The sequence below is a fragment of the Idiotropiscis lumnitzeri genome, chromosome 9, assembly GCF_059441095.1.
Source record: "Idiotropiscis lumnitzeri isolate Australia: NSW breed Sydney's pygmy pipehorse chromosome 9, RoL_Ilum_1.0, whole genome shotgun sequence".
Taxonomy (NCBI): domain Eukaryota; kingdom Metazoa; phylum Chordata; class Actinopteri; order Syngnathiformes; family Syngnathidae; genus Idiotropiscis; species Idiotropiscis lumnitzeri.
In genome coordinates this window covers 16,941,602-16,962,133 of record NC_142399.1, presented here as the reverse complement: position 1 = coordinate 16,962,133, position 20,532 = coordinate 16,941,602, and the positions used below count along the sequence as shown (strand labels likewise).

Here is a 20,532-nt window from a genome sequence, read left to right as displayed (position 1 = left end):
AAACAAAACAAATTGAAGCAGTGTTGTCTAACTTGCTGTTTTATTTGTTAAAAAGAATCGATTATAGCAATTATGTCAAGAATTACAAATAATACACTTTCTTTTCATTACATGAGGATTGTGGTAACTGAGAGGTTGCAAGTCATGATAAAGATTGGAGAGGTTGGTCATAGGGCCCAACTTTCGCGCACACAAACACTCCAGCTTCATGCTCAATACTCTGGCTGTTGTGGAGCACAGGTCAAACCGGAAACTGTTTTCTTAGCGCACACCATGATACGCTCTCATGTTGTCGTTTTTGTAGCTCCTCCCCTGCCACGGCTTGTCTGTGATCCAAAAATAAATCCTCCAGAAACACTTGAGAAGTGCAACCAGTCGGTGCGACGTGTCTTCCGAGCTGAACGAGGTCCAGGAAGCTCCTTGTTTTTCAAGAATTGAGCACAGCTGCACAAACAAACTGCAGAGCATGCTGATCCCTACACGGTCACCTGAGTTTAGCAGAAGAGGCCGCTCGATGGCTGCTCGGCGTGAAAGGCGGGAAGGGGTTGGGGGTGGGTTTGGGGGTCGAAGAATGGCCACGAAGCAAGCAGACATGCCTGGAGTACATTATTAGCTTACTTGTACAGCCTCAGCCATCACTTCTCTATGTGTGTCCTGATCTGAGCGTAGCGTATTTTAGGCCTAACAAGGGAACACGGAGAAATAAATAGATAATTGAACAATTTTTTGTTTTGTTTGCTGAATTTTAGACAAGCAGGGGTTTACTATCTAGCCCACCTTGATGTCTTGTCAAAGGTGTGTCTACTTTGAGTGGCACTCTTGAATTGCGCCTCCAGCCTGGAGTAGATTCCCCCTGCTGGCTGTAAGAGCACAGGAACACACACACTCATACAAGGCTGAAATTGGTCCTTGAGTAATTCGGCTCCTGCGGTTAAAAAAAAAAATGATTGAGGCCTTTTTTCTGCCTCGAATACCCGCTTATTAACGTGTAGACTCTCGGGGGGGAAAAAATCACTCTCACTGCAGCAACAGTTGTTAATGCTATACATGACACTAACATCGCAAACCTGGTGAGGAGGCCAACTTCAATATAAACCTTATCTTATCAAATAATATATCAACATTAATGCCTTGGTGAACTTTTATTTTTGAAGTTCTTTTAGTAGCATCCGTGCTCAATTGGTTGGGCAAGATACGTCGGATTACTTATCAAAGGCGTTTGAATAGACCTAAATGACTTTGCACACGTAGATGGTGACAGCCTGACACAGTTGCCGTTCCGACTGTTCACTTTTAAACGAACCAGGCTTAGTCAACTATCTTGTTTTGGCAGGCAAAATCGCGGCTGTAGTTCTGACGTCACTTCATCTCATGGCCCAAAATCTATTGGGAGAGAGTGGAAATGTTTTTTTCTTGGTCTTCTGTATTTAGAATTGATCTTTAAACAAGTATGTTTTCCCAAATACCTGATTATTCAATAGAATGTTCAGTACGATATCCAAATACCAAATATTTTATAGCTGCAGCCCAAGGAAACTCATGTGACATTTATTACAACACATTACTGGACACACACCTCTTTTGTGTCCTTGGATCTGTTTTGGTCCTGGTCTCCAAAGCGCATCTTGGTAAGGTAGTCGATGATCTCAGCCATGCGACGCTGGTCTGTTGAGTGTAAACGTGCTTGACCACAAGTGCTGAGATCCCCCACAAAATGCATTTACCTTCTTCTCTCTGAGCATCCTGGTTGTACCGCAAGGAGCGAGAACTGTCCCACTTGCTTTTCTGGAGGCTCACTCTATAGCACGCAAATAACACATGATCATTTACAGTACTAATTAACAAAAGTATCTACTAAAGGCCGTTTTCAAGTGTGCAAGCAATGTCAGATGGTTCTGTTTTCCCGTCAAATAAATATTTTATACTTCATAAAGAGCAGTGATTTAATTGCGAGAATACTTTCTATCCATTTTCTTGACTGCTTGTCCACATTAGGGCCAATGGTGCACCGGAGCCAATCCCATCTGATTTTGATGTGAGAGGTTAGACCCTGGATTGATTGCCAGTAGATAGTACACAAACAACCACTCGCACTTATATTCACGCCTATGGACAATTTCGAGTCTTCAGGCAAAATTGGAATGTGGGAGCGGAAGGAATCGATTGCAAGTGGAGAATAGATGCGTAGTAATAATATGTGTGTGTCTTAACATTTTAGTGGGTGTGACTGAAATATTTTCCTATATGTGATTGGTGTTGCTTGGTCCTGGACAATGTATTCAATAATTGCATCATTCCAATAATAAGTCACTTTTTCCATAAATGAACTCACATGAAAGGAGTGTTGTCTCTGGGCTGTGACTGTAACAAGAAAATAATATTTGCAAATCAACACAAGTTTAAAATGGCAAATGTGTTTTTAGTGGAAATGATACTATTCGCACATTCGTAAAGTGTATCCAAACTGTGACTCACTTTGTCTGGTTTAACTTTTCGCTGGAGGTTTGGCGAGGACATTTGTTTTTTAAGAACTCTGTTGTTCTTCTTGGCCTTCTTGGCAGCTGCAGACACAAATAGGAGAACATAAGCAGATATTTAGAGGGACATCTGACACCATCTGCTGGTCAAAGAAAGAAATGGAAAGTGTCAATGTAGAATAGAAATTTGTTCATTCATTCATTTTCCGATCTGCTCTTTCAATGGCTGCCATGTCTAAAAAAAATAATAAAATACATAAATATTGAGTGGCAGCCAATTTAGAGATTTCTGACAAGCTTTTTTGTGAAAGGACAGATTTTATGGCAACAGTACCTTTGACGCTAATAATTCTTGCTTTCGTGACATCCCAATCATTTGAAAATTCATTTTCTTCTATAAAAAGAAAAATATTCTATAAAAATGAGCTTTTTATGGCAAAATAATGTAATGACAAATATTAACCAGTGTAACAATTTTACATCTGACAAACTTTACAAACTATTCACAAATTATTTAGTAGCAGTATGTAGTTTGGTGTGCTTGTGTGTGCGTGTGTGTGAGACCGTGTACGAGTATGTATCTACATTACATCATCGCTTCTACTTCTAAATTTAAATAATGGCCGTCATCATTTCTCTTTCTTTTTTTTGTGACACTCTTTGTAGTAGAAACAAAGTACATTTATTTAAAATAGAAAAGCCTTCCACTACACACACATCTCATCGTTTTGAGACCTTTAATTACATGTGCAAAATACTTTTCAAAGCACATTGTTAAGAAAGAGTAGTAAAGTCAATTTAAATACCCAAGATAAGACCCCAAAAATTCAGCATTTCATTTATATTGAATCTACAAACCGACGACATCATCAACTGCATTAATAAAAATGTGCAAATGAATAAAGGGCAACAAGTCACAGGCCACTGTTGCATCAAATATGAAGTCAAATTATTTAAAATAAAAAGACGAGAGTGAGCATGTGTGTCAGTGTAGCGGCTTGAAATAGAAACGCTAGGAATCAAACGGTTCGGCGAGCTGCTATAAATAGCACTTCACTTCATTTATTGTATGTGCCACTGATAAGCTCACTGACCAAACGAACCTCCAAATCAGGACACGGGCACAGACATTCTTAGAGCACGATGACACATTACAAATTCATTTAACGCTTGAGCAATGTTTATTTCTTTTCAGACTTATATAGCAGTTAAACAAATCTGACGCTTGCAAGCATCCTGAAAGGTTCGACTGTAGCTCGTTAACCTGCAACGGATCTGGATTGTTTCTTCTATGTCTAGTCAAAGGAGGCCACTTTATTTGAAGTTTGGGAAGCTTCTCATATGTTGGTTTCAGTCATGGTGGGAACGTTTGTGCGACAAGTTGGAATGAAAACTTCTGTGCCTGCCAACACTCGTTCACTAACTACATGAAGAGGATGTTAAAGGCGACGAAGCAGACATCACTGAAGACTTGCATGACAGAACACCAAATTTCCTGTAGCCATGTTTAGACTCCAGGCTGCGGCTTCTTCACACGAGACTTGCTCAGCGTCATCATGACTAAGTCCGGTCAGCGTGCTCTAACAAGCTAACACTTGACTACCACAAGTGTGTTACCATGGAAACACGGCCTTAAAATTGAGGCAGTCTGGCAACAGCATGGTTAACGTGCATTTAAAGATAAAATAGAAGGTTCAGGTTTCAGAACATGATTGACTATCACTGACCTGAACTTATTTTCTTAGTAAAAATTGGATTTGAAAGGCAGTTGACAAAGTGTTTTCAATGGCATGTTTATCTTTTCTAAGGTTATTAGGGACAATGAATGTGCTTTTTTTGATGTCTATAAAAGTGGCTTGTGATGAAACGGGAACAGGAAGGCTCCAGGGTGAACCAGGTAAGAATTGCTTTCCTGATATCCATGATGGGCCTCTCACACATTGCGGTTTCAACTCACCTTGCTTCTTGGATAACTCTTCCTCATCTCCCACCTCATCCTCTGTGACCTCTGACCCCGTGGTGTAATCCTCATCCTCCGACAAGAGAGACTGCTGCCTCTGGAAAGACAAATTCAGATTGCAAGTTTTTTTTTTGTTTTGTTTTTTTACTGCATATTTGCATGATCCAGACAGACATGTTAGTATCTTACACCAGAATTCCAGAAGCATGCATGAAGGGTTCACATCTCGACTGATCTTTGAACAGAACTGTTCTGTTGCCTTATTTTCCTTTTTGCCCTGAAGATAAAGCTTGATCATGATTTAAAGGGGAAGTCAAATAAAATATTATCTTCAATGTGCCCCCGCTAATCGAAACACATGTATTTCGATGAACCTTTTCTGGCTGAGCTTGTGAAAGTCACATGACCAAATCCAGAAAACAGTTGAGCCAAGCCCTTAAGCACTGTGATGTCATTTTCAGTCGACAGCAAGCAGCAGCACAAGGCAAAATGTCCGCCACCAGAAATGGATAAAAACAAGTGGATCTTTCTGCTTAATTATGAAACCACAAATGCAATATTAATCCAAAAACTCGATTGAGATTCGTGAGGGCTCATCATTGTAAAGAAAATGTTGAACTTGTCTTCCTCTTTAAGGATATCAAACCAATCCATCATAGTTTGCAGTGGTGTAGAACTGCGCTTATTTCTCTAAATGAGAGCGCCAAAATAAAGACACACCTGTATTTATGATGCAACGCAGTTCTGTACCTCCACAATAATAAAAATTGTTCAATCAATACCTTCATACCTACATTCAAGATGAACAAAATAATGAAATCTACAGTTTATGGATGGGTTACTAGAATTTTTACAGACATAGAAAGGGAGCAGTCCTACCAGTTGCAGAGTCCAGTTTTTCAAAAGAGAAAACTGGTTAAAAAAAGAAAGTACCAGAAGTCAGAAATGGGAGGGGGGGAAACGAGAAAAGGAGAAGAAAGAAAGAAGGACTAACAGTGCTCAATTCTCCTCTTGGCGTTACGAGCAGTGTCGGCTCCAAGAGGACATCACAGTCCTTCTCCACATTGGTTGAGGACTCATCACCTCTGACACACACACACACACACACACGCACACACTGTCACTAAAAACATTGCACAATGTCAGTCACAAGCAGTGAAAAAAAGGGTTTCAAAATTGAACCAAATTTCAAGTTAGCAAGCTTCCATCCACAGACCGCATTCGATCACCAATATTTCAGTTTGATCAAGACAAGGTGAACACACTCACTCATCGGCAGGTGGCGCGTGAGACACACACACGGCGTCTCTATGCAGCAGGAGGTCATTGAGGACTCTGGTCTGAGCCAAGGCGACCTCATCACAGTCTTCCTCATTCGCCACGTTCACAATGTGGTCTCGCATTCGACAACCCTGAAAGTATACAACACAATCATGCTTTTGCGCAAGCCAAACAAGTATTTGCACCAGCATGAAAATGACACGAAGGCATCCTAGCACTGACGCTTAATCATGTTTTCTTGTTTGTGGAATCATGAGTGTTTAGTACCTTGGGCATGCCAGTCGGGTCAAAACGCAGAACCGACTGTTTGCAGCAGGGGTACACTCCCGCCCCATTCCAGCTTTTGTCCACCCCTGTGCTGGGGTACGTAACACTTTCTGGGTGGTAGCGGCAGTGGGTCAGTTCTCCACATACAAACTCCTACACACAACACAAACACTTAGAGAAAAAATAGCATTCAAATTTGATGTTGTTTCTCCTCGTATATGCAAACCTGCTGGCAACGAGAGCAGCTAAGACAGTTGATGGTTCCCCAGATCCTCCAGTAGACCAGGACCCACGATTTGAGCTTTTCATAAAGTCTGCTAATGTATTCATTAGCATCCCAGTTCTTCTGTCTGCGCAAACACACACAAAGATGGTGCGGTAATGTGGCCACATTTCATAAGTGGCTGTGTGCAGCACATTACAGTGAGGTGGAGTCTGGCATACCTTGAGTGTGTATAGACAATCTCCCCATGAGAGTCAATATTGATTTTGCCTGGCACACATGAAATCTTCTTTTGCGTGTCTTCAGTCAGGATCTTCAAGCACAGAGCGCATCTGAATGTGGAACACGGCAAACGTTACTGAGTGGCAATGAGAATAAGGAAGCCCAGTTAAGTACTTTAACTTTGTCGTAACAATAAGAGAGAAAGGGCAAAGTCACATTTTGTCTTTTAGTACATACAGTAAGCTATTTGAACCCTGAAGAAGTTGTCCCCAACCACTTGGCCTCCCTTCGGACCGAGTGGCGACGGCCGCATAGATAAAAAAAAAAAATAACTTGTAGTGCTTCTGATTTAGATTTTTTTGAAAGCTGAAAAAAATATTTTGTTTTGAAAAGTGACCACCTTATAAGTGATGGGAAAAAGAAGCTTCAAATTTGCTTCATGAACCAGTTGTTGTATTTTTGAGTCCTGTAGATGGCACTGTTGCTTTAAAATAAAGGGTTTAAAAAATGGTAAGTCAGCGTGCTTTCAGCCCAATGTTGAACAGAGACTGCCATCTACTGGAGTCCAAAACAACTACAACTGGTTCATGAAGCTGATTTGAAGCTTCATTTACCCATCGCGATCGGCTTCTCCTAGTCCAATCAAACTTGCTGCATGTCAACACGCTAATTGTCTCAGTCACATTACGCTAATATTAAACCCGTAAGCTAGCAAAATGAGTAAAAAACAGACGACGATAAGACAGTCAAGAAGGAGTTGCCTCCAACATAAAAACATCCCTTATTAAAACAGTACAGAGTTTATCCCAGAGTTAAACTCCACAACCAGCAACAAAAAATGTCTTGAGCATACACACTGCGGGACAGATGACAAAAATGTTGCTGTGTTGACCTGTAGAGGGTTGAGGCATTTCTTGGGGAATCTCGGTTCTTGTAGTTAGGGTCGAAGAGAAGCTCAATCTTCTTTTGGAACAATTTGCTTTAGGCAGAATATGAGAAAAAGTGTTATTCGTCTGCCACATTCTGTGTTGATTGTCAGTTTTATGTCAGCTCAGTGACTGGTGCACTAATCTATTGACAGAACTTTTTACCTCTTGAATTTATCTTTTTTGTCCCTGATGTCGTCTGCCTCATTGTGATTAAAGAACTCGGCGATGCGTGACACCAAGTTACTGTTGATGCAGTTCATGTTGCACGGCGTGGCCACGATGGCGCTCATGTGTTTGTGACAGTACTGGACGCATTCCTCCACCTGGGCAGAAATGAAGGAAAAATGCTTCTTAGGAAATTGTATAACTATGACCAAAGAGTTCCGCTTCAGTGATTTCAATGAAGGTGAAATGGTACCTGCTGACTGGAAATGACAAAAGAACAAGGAAAAAAATATGTAGAAGGTTGTGTTCGAATTTGTCCGTCTTTTTTTTATCAGCAGCTTCCATAGTGAACTGGTTGCCATTAACATCTAATGATGTCCAATGAATCAAACGTGCATGTTTTTGGAATGCGGGAAAAAGTTGAAGTACTTGAAGAAAAACAACACAACAAGTGGGAGAACATGCAAACACACACACACAAACAGTGCGGACCCATGTTTCTGCGTTAAGATATCTTCATTTGCTACTTTGGTTATATTTTATGATCCGTGTCCCAAGTGATTCATACCCTTTCCTAAATAGAGTGTTCCGAATGTATAGTTGATTAAATGCACATGATTAGAAGTTACCAGGATCATTTAAAATTGTACATAAGGATGCACTTACTTAAAAAAAATTGAAACAATAGGGACAAAAATGTGATTTTTTTTCTTCATAAATATCTATAATATGGCACTTTTTACTTTCTTGTGTCATTTCCAGATACCCATTAAACAAATTCAAAATCCACTTGAGCTAAAAATTTGTCCAAGGTCCAGCCTGCTGTTAATTGTATACTGGTATTTTTTTTTTACATCCAAGCAATGGTCAGACCGCTTGTTTTTTTGTTTTTTTCTCATTTATGGTTATTACATATTATTATATTGATTATAAAAGCCTAAACACAGTTAGAGTAAGGATGTGCATAAAAATCAATTGACTGATCATTCAGAATTAGACTGATCGGTTAAAGAAATTGAGGCCAAATGGAATGCATTACTTGGCTGTAACCAGCAGGGGCGCAGTTGAGTCAGCCTCAAACCAGTTTGTAGTCTAAAGAACAACAACATGGCCTCAACAAGGAGAAGAGGCGCTAATCCATGCAGACATCCGCTATGCTAACTACTCCAATCCCTTGTTCAATACATTACTGGCATCTAAAAGAACATTCAGAGAGAAACTTCTCTAATTTAGTAATTAAATCAGAAAAACAAGGTGCCTTAAAATCAACACCAGTAACCCAACATTGCACATCACCACACTTACTAACGTGTCCATCTTCAAGAACTCGGAGGAGATCAGGATTGAGATCACATTGCTGGGCTCTGTAACCGACAAACACCAGATGACCAACCAACAACACACGACACACAGCCAGTGAGCCACGAACACAACAATAAATCAAGCCAGTTCACAAGTCACAGTTCAGGTGCGCCCAAGCAGAATGTGTTCACAGTAAGCATTCTCTCCAGTATTTTACCGAGCCGAGGTTTATCCTTCGATGAGTTCCTCCTGACGTAGTTCATGAGCCAGTCGAAAATTTGAACGTCGCAGTGCACCGAGATGTCAACTTCTTCCCATCTCTGCGAGTCCACAGACAAATACTCAGCAAAGTAGCGCATCTCTTTGACGAGAAGATCTCTGGGACATGTGAAATCCTGCTTTAGGTTCTTGGTCTCGTCACACACGTGGATGACCATGTTGGGACTGTGTGGAGATATATTTGCATCATGGAGTTGATACTTTATGTCACATTTAGACAAGTACGAGTGTATGCACTGTAGAAAGAAGAAAGATGCGAACTTACTCTCTGAGCTTTTGAGGTTTTTCACCACCCTCGGTCAAGACTCTTCTGTCTTTCTTCTCTAGAGTGGAAACGCTTCCTGTGAGTGTTGATTTACGGCCTGCATGGACACAAAATACAATGTTTGACTCATTCCGTAATTCCATTTCCATCCATCTATTCTTTACATATATAGTTTATCATGTTGAGATTCACAGGAGATGGAGCCTATCCCAGCAGACGTCTGATTTAAAGGCAGTCGTCTGATATAGGCTCCAGGTCACCCTCTTCCCTAACAAGGACAGCATTACAGAATATGATTGGATTGGGTGCAACTCTTCAAGATGACAGCAAGACATCAGTATAGCAGGAGGGAGCATTTGTTAGTATGTTGTTTTATTAGTTAAGACCAAGAACCCCAATGGCAATAAGACTATCAATTTATCGAGCCATTCTTGACATTTGTTTTTAATGCATGACCTGCTCCGTAAACTAATATTTTGAATAACAAGAACAAAACTAAACAAAGTAAAACGTTACAGAAGTAGAAGACATTTTAGGATGTCAATTACCTGTACCTTTAGAGCCACTGTGATTACTTTCTGTCCCCGCTGCTTGACCAGTGTCCAGTATGGTTGACACGCAATCCGAGGGCTCTCCTTTTCTGAATGCATTGCACTGGTCATCCACATGAGGAAGACCTCCAGAACTTTTCAGCTCCTCAAAGCGAAGTGCGCACTGTAACGTCCAGTAAGAAGTTCAAGTTTAATACCGTATGACAAACCAGATGCCAATCACAGGTGGCTGGACCGTTCATGCTGTATGTACCTCTTTGGGAGTGAAGCTTGGAACAAGCTTTGCCACACTATCCCAGTCTATTGGCTGGGCCAGTCCCCAGAGGGAGCCCAGCACCATGTCCAGAACCAGCACATTGTTGTCATAGGGAAAGTTGTTGTTGTCCAAGGAGGAGCGACTCATATCTGACAAGAAAACAATGTAACTACACCATTGCAATAATTATTCTAGTTGAATAATTTATGACTGATCTAAACACTGGGAAATAATCTTAGTAAACATTTTATTGAATGGGATATTTCCCTCCCTTCTAATACAGACAAGTACCTAAAAGTTCTTATGTATAACAGGAATTTATTCACTTGTCATTACATTCTATGTCTTTCACTGTTTTTGTCTAAGAAAGTAGCAGCATTTAATAACTAGGTATAAATATCCAGACATGCTTGCGACGTCTACATCGATGATGGAGGATGATGCTAACACGGGCCGAATCTCTCTACTTTATGATGCCCTAACAAATTGCAAAATGAATCCAGACAGAACGTGACAGACGATTTCAACATCAGTTACACACTTATCTGCTGTCAATGAGATATATTCTTGCAGCGTTACACAGGAAACTACGTCGACGTGTGTTCTGTCATTGAGACTCGCTGATGCTGATGCTGAGGCGTCCCATCTGCGGCTAAACGCATTGCTAATGCTAGCTAACTTTGTCAGGCGCGATGTGCTGCCTTCACTGACTCCTTGTAATTTCTGGTTATTTTAGCGGCAGTTGAATCGCAGAGGTCATTGTAATGGTTTTATACTTGGCTTTTGCAAATTATCAACGTTCATGCTTGTATCCTATATAAGAAGTTTCATGTTGCCAATCTTTGCAATACTGTACCCAGTGAGAAAGATAAGCTATTGTCAAATTGCTTGCACCCTGAACGCTCTACCAACTCACACTTGATAGTGGTTGTCATTCGCTAGAGTAACTCACGCACACACAAGCGTACGCGCACAAAAAAAATAAGGTAACCCTTATTTACCAAATTCGCGCTGACAAGACACGTCAACGGAAGAGCCATCTTAATAGCAAAGTCTCGTCATAAATCCTGCAAATATTGAAGGCGCGTTCGATGTTGTATTTGCGCAAGTAGGAAAGAGAAGCACGAAACAACGCGTCCCGTTGCTAAGAGACGACAGCTTTCCAGTGGCCCCAAGTTGAGTAGTTAAATGTGATACTTTTCTTTGAACCAAGTGCTGGAGGTAAGGTAAACAACACAATGGATTTTTCAAAATATTTATTTGACAAAATAATTTTATAATGTATTTACAATATTTGTATTTCCAGAATACAGCGGTCAAAATTAGTTGCTATTCATTATGAACACGCACAAAACTAACCCTCATTTTGGATTACACAAATAACATTAAATAAATTATGTCATGATAACTAAAGAATGTCAACACTGGTTCTAAACAATTACAAAGAAACAAGAAAATGTGTGTTTTGACTTGATTTCCACAAAGTACTTTTACTGTGAAGCTGTCAACATTTTGAGTTGAACAGTGAAAGTGAGTCATTAAGAAACAAGACTTGTGCACATGTATGTTCAAACTGGAATTAGATTCACAGTCCAGTTTTCTCTGGGATATTAACAACCGTGTCAGAAATGGAATCCGAAAGTCCCACGGCGGTGGAAGTTGGTGTTTCTTTATACACAGACTCCAACAGCTCCTCTGAGGAAGGATTCACATTTGTAGCGAGAGCAGCCCGGCAGTCCTGGGAGCTCCCTTGCTGCACTTGAGCGAGCCGCTCCATCTCTGCCTGCTTGTGGCCTCTCCTCTTGCCGAGGACCTTGACGTAATTGGCGGGGACGAGGCCTGTCGTCTGACCGTCCAGGCTGGCCAGCAGCCAACCACGCACACGGGGCTGTTGCTCTGAAAAGACAAGAGACTCGGTGGGGTACATACTAATTCACATACATACGCACAAAAAAAACAAAACGTGTTAAATTATTTCATATATATTTCAATGATCCGAGACGCTTTTCCTCACAAGGGTCGTGGGCGTGCTGGAACCTATTCCAGTCTTCTTTGTGTATTATATGATATGAATTTTATACTACATAATTTGGTAACATCGGGCATAAAATATGTTAGAATGTAAGTATACTTTTTTTAAACGTGGTAAACATCTATTAAATGGGAACATGTTTCTGCGGTAAATGAAATTTTGGATCCTTTTTTGCAAACAATTGCGTATTAATCACGGGAAATTACAATAAGCCTGCCTATTTGTGAGATTCGATGTGCAATCCAAAAGTAAAGCGATTAAACTTTTGTAATGGCAATAGATTTATGCTGGGTATTGTTTTGGAAAAAAATTTAAGAAATCAAACAAATCAGTGGTGGACCAGCATTATGAAATTAATTGCTTGACAAATACATATTCCAGAAATGTTTTTATGCAGATTTATTTTTCTACATTTATTCTGTATGTGACTATACATGATGTAAAAACTTGACCATATTTTAAGATGTAATGGCAATTAATAATACGTTTGATTTAACACAACCACAATTAAAAAAATGTTTGACATTATTTCTTTAAAAAGAACAAAAAAAAACTTTCCTTTTGATTTACCGATCTCAAATTTGAAAGTGTTGGACAAAGTCATTTCTGATCACATGAATGTGTTCTTTGATGTTTTTTTTTTCCTCTGCTGCTGTTAAACCTTCTACCAGTGAATGCAGCCACCGGATCTTTAACCCCCTCATTGCTAATCGGTTCTCTGAAGCCTTTGATCAGCTCTGTGTTCCCTCATCAAACACAGACGAACTCAGCTCTTCGTTCCACTATTGTTGCAGTAATATTTGGGGTTCTGCGGGTCAATTAAAAAAGATCCGGTAACATTTTACACATTCTGTGGTGCAACCCCTGCTCGAGAAACCAGGCCTTGAACAAGGTCTGCTGTCGAATTTTTGACCCATTCCCAGATTGCCTTTTATTTCTCAAATTCTGGAAAAGGTGGTGCACATGGAGTTAAGATCTTTCTTGGATGAACACAATGTCATGGAGGTTTTCCAGTCAGGTTTGAAGAAAATGCATAGCACAGTTAGCCCTGCTACGAGTTTTGAATTATATCCTCCCGGCAAACGACAATGGAAACGGTGTGCGTCTTGTCTTCTTAGAGCTAACTGCAGCGTTCAACACAGTGGACCACAATATTTATGTTACACCATGTGGAAAACGCTTAGTTACAGCCCCAGCTGTTGTGTAATGGGCTATATAAATAAAGTTGTATTGAATTGTGTTGTAAATGTGATCTTTCCAAAGTGAAAACCAAATAAATCTACCCAATTAAGAAGAGAAACCGTCCAGCTTCCCTATCCTCACCTTTCGGTGCAAGGTTGAGCATGTCACCAGTCCGGAAAGAAATCTCCTCCTCGGATGAAGCAGAAAAGTCATACTCTGCTCTCGCCACAACATGGTCATCGTCTCCGCTGGCCCAGTTAGTAACTGTGAAGCAACACAATCCTACTCATTAAATTTAAGTGATTGGTAGTAGGAGTAAACACATTATTTGTGCTCCCTGATTGTTTTATTCTTGCTCTGTATTGTCTTTCGAGTGTGGACAAAGAGCGTACTAGTACATGGACATGAAGAAGGATCTCAAGGGTATATTGGAAAAATGCTCACATGGCTTTCCAGACACTAGTACAAGACAGCAAGGAAGCACTTACCTCTCTCATGCACAACTAACTAACCAGACTTTTGATCAGAAGTACTCAAGCACTGCAAAAATTGCCCCAAAAGAGCGCATAATGTGTGACAAATAATAAATAAATGACCTTGGCGTGTTCTGTCAAATGTAATAAGCAAACTTTTCTTCAAATATAAAGTCTGTTATGTAGGAAAGAAATCTCACCCTTATCTTCAGACCCAGTGGCAGAGCTCAGCAATTTCCAAATGAGGTAAGGTCCACCCAGGACCACGGCAAAAAACAGAAAGATTGGCCACGACTTCACAGTCTGATCGTCCATTCCCGCTCCAGAGCCTCTGGGTGCTGCCAGGGCATCACTTGCACTGTCTGCCCATAAATCCTCAACCTCAGCAGCGGACCCCCGACCAAGCAGTCTCTGTAAACGTCTGTAGAGGTACCTCAAAGTGCGCACCAGCGCAAATGCTGACAAAACCCTGGTGAGATGTGCACGTAACCGTGTCAGGTGGTTCGCCACATCCAACACAGCACGAAAGCTGTTATAGACGGCTGAAAATGTGGCGTCTAGCATCATGCTAACTGAGGAGAAGGCTTGGACGATGCTTTCGATGGACTGGAAAGCACCGCGGCTGCTTTCCTCTGCATGTTGCACGAAGCGGCTGGGGGCGGCCTCCTCCGCGTGTGAGAAGCGGCTGTAACCTCCGAGGCCGTAGCCACCGCTGTAGGGGCTGTAGGGGCTGTAGCCCCCGTAGATGGAGCTCCCGTAGGGGCTGTAAGAGGACGTGAAGGAGCTGTAAGATGGACGGTAGGACTGCTGCATGGGACGTGGGGGCAGCGGAGGTGCAACTCTTGTCATGCTGGGAGGGCCAATGGAGGGGCCTGCAGCAAGTCCAAAGTTTGTAGACCTATTTGGTAATAATAGATTGAAATAGGTTTAGTGTTGCGGAAGAAATTAAATTGAAATACTTCATCACTGCACTTGTACATCTTTCAGGTAGTTTACTTTTATTTCTTTATTTTTCTAAACCATTTTTAACTTTACATTTAAAAACAGACATCTGTGCTTTACACTCCTTTCTTGACTTAAAAAAATATCTGCTAGTTTAGCTTTTTTTCATCAGTTCTAATGCAGCAAGTGATTTTGAGTACAACTTTATGTCACACAGTTTTTGTTTTTACACTGACCCAAGTTATTAAATTGATATTGTCATTTTTCCCCTTCAGCACTTTTTTTAAACCTTTACTCGAGAATGAGTTTGAGAATTTCTACTTTTACTCGTTTTATTTTAGTCAAGTATTTGAACTTGTAGTCCAGACTAGAGTGTGTATTTTTTCAATCCCTGTACTAACGCTTTGGTATTATATTTAGCACGAATAGTCGAAAAGCACCTGGACAGCAAACACATTAGAGTAAGAAGACATAAATACCGTGTTGTTGGATATTGTTGACAAATATCGATCAGGTAAAAAACACGGAAGCGCCGCGAACGTATTGAGTAACGAGGACTCTTCATTTCACAAACATCTGAAGGCCACAGTACTAGGCCAGGCTACCAAGTTGACAAAACAATACGACAACGTTTCCTTACAACATCCCCAGGTGTTGAAAAACACATTTTGCATATTGGAAAGATATATAATACTTCCGATCATAACCACGCTTTCCCAGACGCCTAACTTTTTACTTGCAGTCCACTGAAGTCGGGGTTTAGCATAGGATGTTAGCATGCACGCGACCTAGGTTCTACGATCACATTCACAAATGTAGCTAACAATTCAGTTATTACGATAGCAAAGTACTCTATTTGTTTACCTGTAATTTACAGGTGTAGCAATGGTCCCGGGAATCCGCCGTTCCCACGGCTTTGGTGGTGGTTGCGAGTCCATCGCACAAAAAATGGCCCGTTGGCTGTCAAAATGACGCGTTTCGTTTTAGACTGAATGCTCCTGAACGCCTCCCGTGATGCCTTCTCGTCCTCCTCGTAAAATTCAATATCTGGCATTTACGACCGTTTTCCGTACCGTTTGGATGGGATATTAAGAAACATGTTTTAATTTAATATTTGTAGTGCAGTACTTAGTCGTTGTAGTCTCATTTCAACACGCTGGACTAGTATTGAGTTATTTGTAGTTTATTTAGAGCGCGATAAATGATGGGGAATTGTACGGGCCCAGGATTGAATGGGGCCCTACAAAATAGTCATCTATTTTCATTTTAAGGGATTAAAGTTAAGTGATGCAAATAATCGTTTTCACCCAAACCGGTCGATACAGTATTTACCAGTGCTGCACTGCAAATTGTAACGTAAAATGCATTGCAACATTTCCCCAGCAGAGAGCGCTATTGCGATTGAAATTATTCAATGACCACAACAAATACGATACCTGGAGTAATGCGATTGACCTACACGGACGAGCAATCCGCGAGAAATTATAAAATAATGAGAAAGCGCACCATTAAGATTTGACTATACTTAGTTAGTATGTTATCACGCCCTATTTTAATAATGACGAGCATTTAACTTGCACTCGGACTACTGGTAATGTACACGTGGGTTCTCAAGCATTTGAATAATTCATCCTTTGTTCAACATCACTATGGATATGAAATAAGTATCACACATTTTAAGGGCTTATTCAAGAAAATACTGAAATACTAAACACTCAGATATATAATGTTGCAGATATGCAGATACATACAGTACCCAATTCATTAACTGGTCGCTAGAGGACGCCATAGTGTCGCTACTGGCAGTGGTCAGCACATTACTTTCCTTGAAGTCCAAACAACAAATAACACTATTGAACGTTGAAAAAGACATATTTTCAAATATAAATATTATAAATATATGTTTAGATTTTAGATACAGTAAAGTTGATTCATTAATCCCTGCTGTTTTTTGACAAAACAACCGCACTGGGTGCAAATATCTTTACCTATTGACTTGTGTGGAAGTTTGTCATGCACAGTAGCTCTTCTTCAGTGCAATAGATATGGCCAAGGTGGGTGGCAACACTCCTGCGACCTGAATTCAAGGACGTCACATAAGATTGTTGCAGCTCGGTCTCCAAAGATCTCCCTGGAAAAAAAAAAAAACATAGACCAGCATGGTTTTGTGTGCGTGTGTTTGTATTGCTTGTGTCACCAGTAAGAGCAAGACAGCATTAAATACAAAACAAACTAGTCAAGATTTGAACATCGAAACAGTTAGTCACTGGGCAACCTGTTCTATCAGCTGAGAGCCACAGCTGGCGAGCAGGACCAGCATGTTGCAGGTCCACAGCCAGGAGCCAGTGACCAACTGGTAAACGGTAACAATAATGAATTACACGTACAATGTATAATACTGTTGTTATGCGTAATTCATATGCATAATTGTTGTACTGTGTAAAAATCAATATTAAAGTAAAAAAAAAAAACTGAATGCAGGTACTTCTGCACCTAATTATATGTAGTTGCAATTACCCATGAAATATTATCGTGACATTGCAGCAAAATTCCCCCAGAATGCGTTGAATAGTAAAGTAAAATGTTACAATGACATAGACACCCGATTGAGGCGTGCGAGGAGGCGGCTGCTGTCAGTATGAGGAGAGCTTTTCCTAAACACAAGCCGTGAGTGCATTGGTGCGAATTGTGGTTTGACCAAACAAGCCAAGTGATGTCAATGCTGTGGTGCGGGCGTGTGTGAAGAGCCGTCACAGCAGCTTTGCCGTGGGGCGGACGGCATAAAATGCCTATGTGGCATTACTCGTGTAGGCGTGTGAAAGTTTGGCTGCCATTTGTGCGATGATGCTGTCATTATCCTGGGAATAGAAAGTATTGGCTTGTGATGTCAAAGTGTGTGGGAAGATGCTTGGGTTGATGGTGGACCTGGTATTTGGGGTTGATGCAAAGAGCCCATGACCTTTTGCACTGTAGTGATTCATGGAGGTTAAAGACAAAGACTACTTACATTTTAGTAGACTTGGTCCATCAGGGGTGGACAAAATATGGTCTTTAGCCATTTGTTTCCTGAAATTGGTGAATTAAAATATATTTAAAAATTCATTTGCTTATTCATTTTACTCAATCTAAAATGGCTGATCACAAGCTCTGACAAAAGAAAGAGGGTGAGCTTTGTCAGGAAGAACATTTGGCGTAAAATCTAAAATCGGCACCAAACGTAATGTGAGTGATTCACTTTGAAAACCCCTGAAGCTGAAAGTTACGACAGTTTTGCAAGCACATTTGTTTCTTCACCACATCAACAAGTGACATGGTCCTATTAAATTAAAAAAATGATAAACTGGCCAAATGTGACAGTATCAAACATGGAAATTCCTAAAGTATAGTATAGCATTTCAATGAAACTGTCGCAGTTGCTTCTAGTTAGAAAACGCAAAAGAGGCACCTTGCTGCAAGTGTCAGAACTCTGCACACATAGTCACTACTCTAAACACCATGTCTACATGCACCTGCCCTTTGCGACACGAAAATGTTCGCTCAATTCTTATGTGATCACTGACTTAACTCACAGAAACAACGAATGGTGACATCCACACATGCCGGTGGAAGGAGCTCAAACATGCAGTCTGGACCCGAGCAGAAGCCCTTCAAACCTGACACAGCCAGAGCAGTTCGCTCACGAGGAGTGTGGGGAAAAAAAAAAAAACAGTCGACAAATGCAAATATCTCACGAGAGTTAAAGAAATCATTCATGTGTTATGATTGCCTCCAAAGGTTATACAGAAAACAATTCAATTAAAGTTGCCGTCATTATTTTTCAGACCAGTTTCATTGTCAGTTTCTGCCATGCAAAAGCAATGCCTGATTTTCCTGTTATTAATTATTATTTGTATCAGTTTCACTTGTTTCAGTGACCATTGTGCGTTTTTATTTTATTTCTCTTGGACAGCACTGTAGCAACAATTTAGCCTTTGTGTGTAGGAGATTACAGATTTACAGATTTACAAATACAGTAATACCCCGCTACTTCGCGGTTCACCTTTCGCGGGTTCAGTGCTTCGCGGGTCTAAAAAATATTAAAAAATTAAAAACTTTTTAGCCCGGGCACGATCGGGGCTCTTCATTCGCTCCGCTCCGCGGGGGCATTGTAGTTTCGCCGAGCGGCACGAGGGGGCGCTGGAGCGGTTAGACGGCCGGCGTGCGCCGAAGAAGAGCGTGGGCGAAGAGGAGAGTGGACGAAGAAGAGCACGTTCCCCCGGGCACGATCGGGGGCGACGTTTCGCGCGGTTCGGACCGTACCAGAGCTCCGGCCGGCGTGCGTGACAATTAAGCCGAAGAGGAGCACCTTCCGCCCGGGCACGAGCGGAGCGCGAGGCTGTCAGTTATGAATGAATAAATAAATAAATGAAGAATGCCACCTTTCATTTCACAGGGCACACCAGACGGCGTACCAGCAGGTAAAAGTCGAAGTAATTAAATAAATACAAAAAGAAGTAATTGAATAAATACAAAAATAATGGCTGGGGAATAAAAAAATAATAAGTTTTAATAATAATATTCTTTTTTTTGTTATAACATGAATTTCACTCTCTCTCTCTCTCTACCCGTATTCTATATGGTGTACTGTATACAGGGGGGTATACTGTATACCTGTACAGGTTTTTTTAAGCATTTTTGAAGGGGCGCCGCTACTTCGCGGATTTTCAGTTTTCGCGGGTGGTCTCGGTCCCCATTAACCGCGATCACCAGGGTACTCATTATTTTATCAGACAGGCCTGTTTAATGAGCACATTTTGCTTATTTGTCATGCCGTTAAAAAGAAAGAATATCCCCAACCTGATCAATTATGAGAAAAGTAGGCCTATATGACAATACAACCATTCAATTAGAGAATACAAATAGCAACAAGAAACCAAATCATTGTAGAATTTTAGGCAAAATTACTTGCTTTGGAACCGGAGAATCAGGACAAAACCAAAAACGGCAAAGAGCAGCTGGAGGGATGCTCGTCTGCTTCTACTGTGCTGTACTCTCAAATCGTCTCACAATCTTGGTGGGATTTCCCCAGCATAGTGAGTTACTTTTTAGTCCAACTCTTAAGCAATAATTGCTATCATTAAAATGTTCTCCAGAAGTTTCTAAATGTTGTGACACCAAGATTGTCTGTTATCTAAGTGAGCATTGTTACGTAAAAAATTGACAGTTTGTGGACTGGGCATTTTTCCATCAGTTGGATTGCAAATAATTAAATCATAACAGAATGACATTTATACTTTGGCACTGACTTGTTGAGCTGAGGATCTGATTGTTGCATAAACGGTTTACACCAAACTTTCAAAATATTTGTTATATGTACAATTGGATGGCTTTGTTGTACATAAAGACACATGAAAGAAAATTCTAAACAAAATAACACAAGTGTGATTATATTTGCAATGTAACACACAGAAAAAAAACGAAAACTGTCTTGACAAAGCAGTTTTCAACCAAAATGACTTTTTTATCTTTGTCTTCTTATGCTCATACATCCTTTTTTTTAATTTACAAGATGTTTGTTCAAAGGGGAACTTTGTAAATCTGACTTCAACATTTTCTTTTGAATTTGCATCTGACATATTTTTGAAAACTCGTTACCAATTTTGTTAATACTTTGCCACACGCGAAATCACGTCAGGATACATACCGTATATAAAAAGTGCAATTAAAAATTTGTGCTGTCAAGTGAT

The 20,532-nt window shown here is 40.6% G+C and overlaps 2 protein-coding genes across 2 annotated transcripts; both read right to left on the bottom strand.

The window, feature by feature from the left end:
• Positions 1-18: 18 nt before the first annotated feature.
• sanbr (SANT and BTB domain regulator of CSR) lies at positions 19-10,354 on the bottom strand. Its single transcript, XM_088304373.1, has 20 exons — positions 10,175-10,354; positions 9,919-10,084; positions 9,371-9,467; positions 9,044-9,270; positions 8,830-8,888; positions 7,522-7,682; positions 7,323-7,409; positions 6,430-6,540; positions 6,212-6,335; positions 5,986-6,138; positions 5,707-5,849; positions 5,432-5,522; positions 5,317-5,349; positions 4,435-4,534; positions 2,476-2,561; positions 2,333-2,361; positions 1,725-1,798; positions 1,577-1,665; positions 778-860; positions 19-681 (listed from the first exon to the last, which is right to left on the bottom strand). The coding sequence occupies exons 1-20, from the start codon at positions 10,322-10,324 to the stop codon at positions 636-638; spliced, it is 2,109 nt and encodes a 702-aa protein (XP_088160499.1). The 5' UTR covers positions 10,325-10,354; the 3' UTR covers positions 19-635.
• Positions 10,355-11,418: 1,064 nt separating this feature from the next.
• Positions 11,419-15,836, bottom strand: pex13 (peroxisomal biogenesis factor 13). The gene is made up of 4 exons (XM_088305609.1): positions 15,671-15,836; positions 14,065-14,762; positions 13,533-13,655; positions 11,419-12,073 (listed from the first exon to the last, which is right to left on the bottom strand). The coding sequence occupies exons 1-4, from the start codon at positions 15,742-15,744 to the stop codon at positions 11,763-11,765; spliced, it is 1,206 nt and encodes a 401-aa protein (XP_088161735.1). The 5' UTR covers positions 15,745-15,836; the 3' UTR covers positions 11,419-11,762.
• Between the last annotated feature and the right edge of the window lie 4,696 nt (positions 15,837-20,532).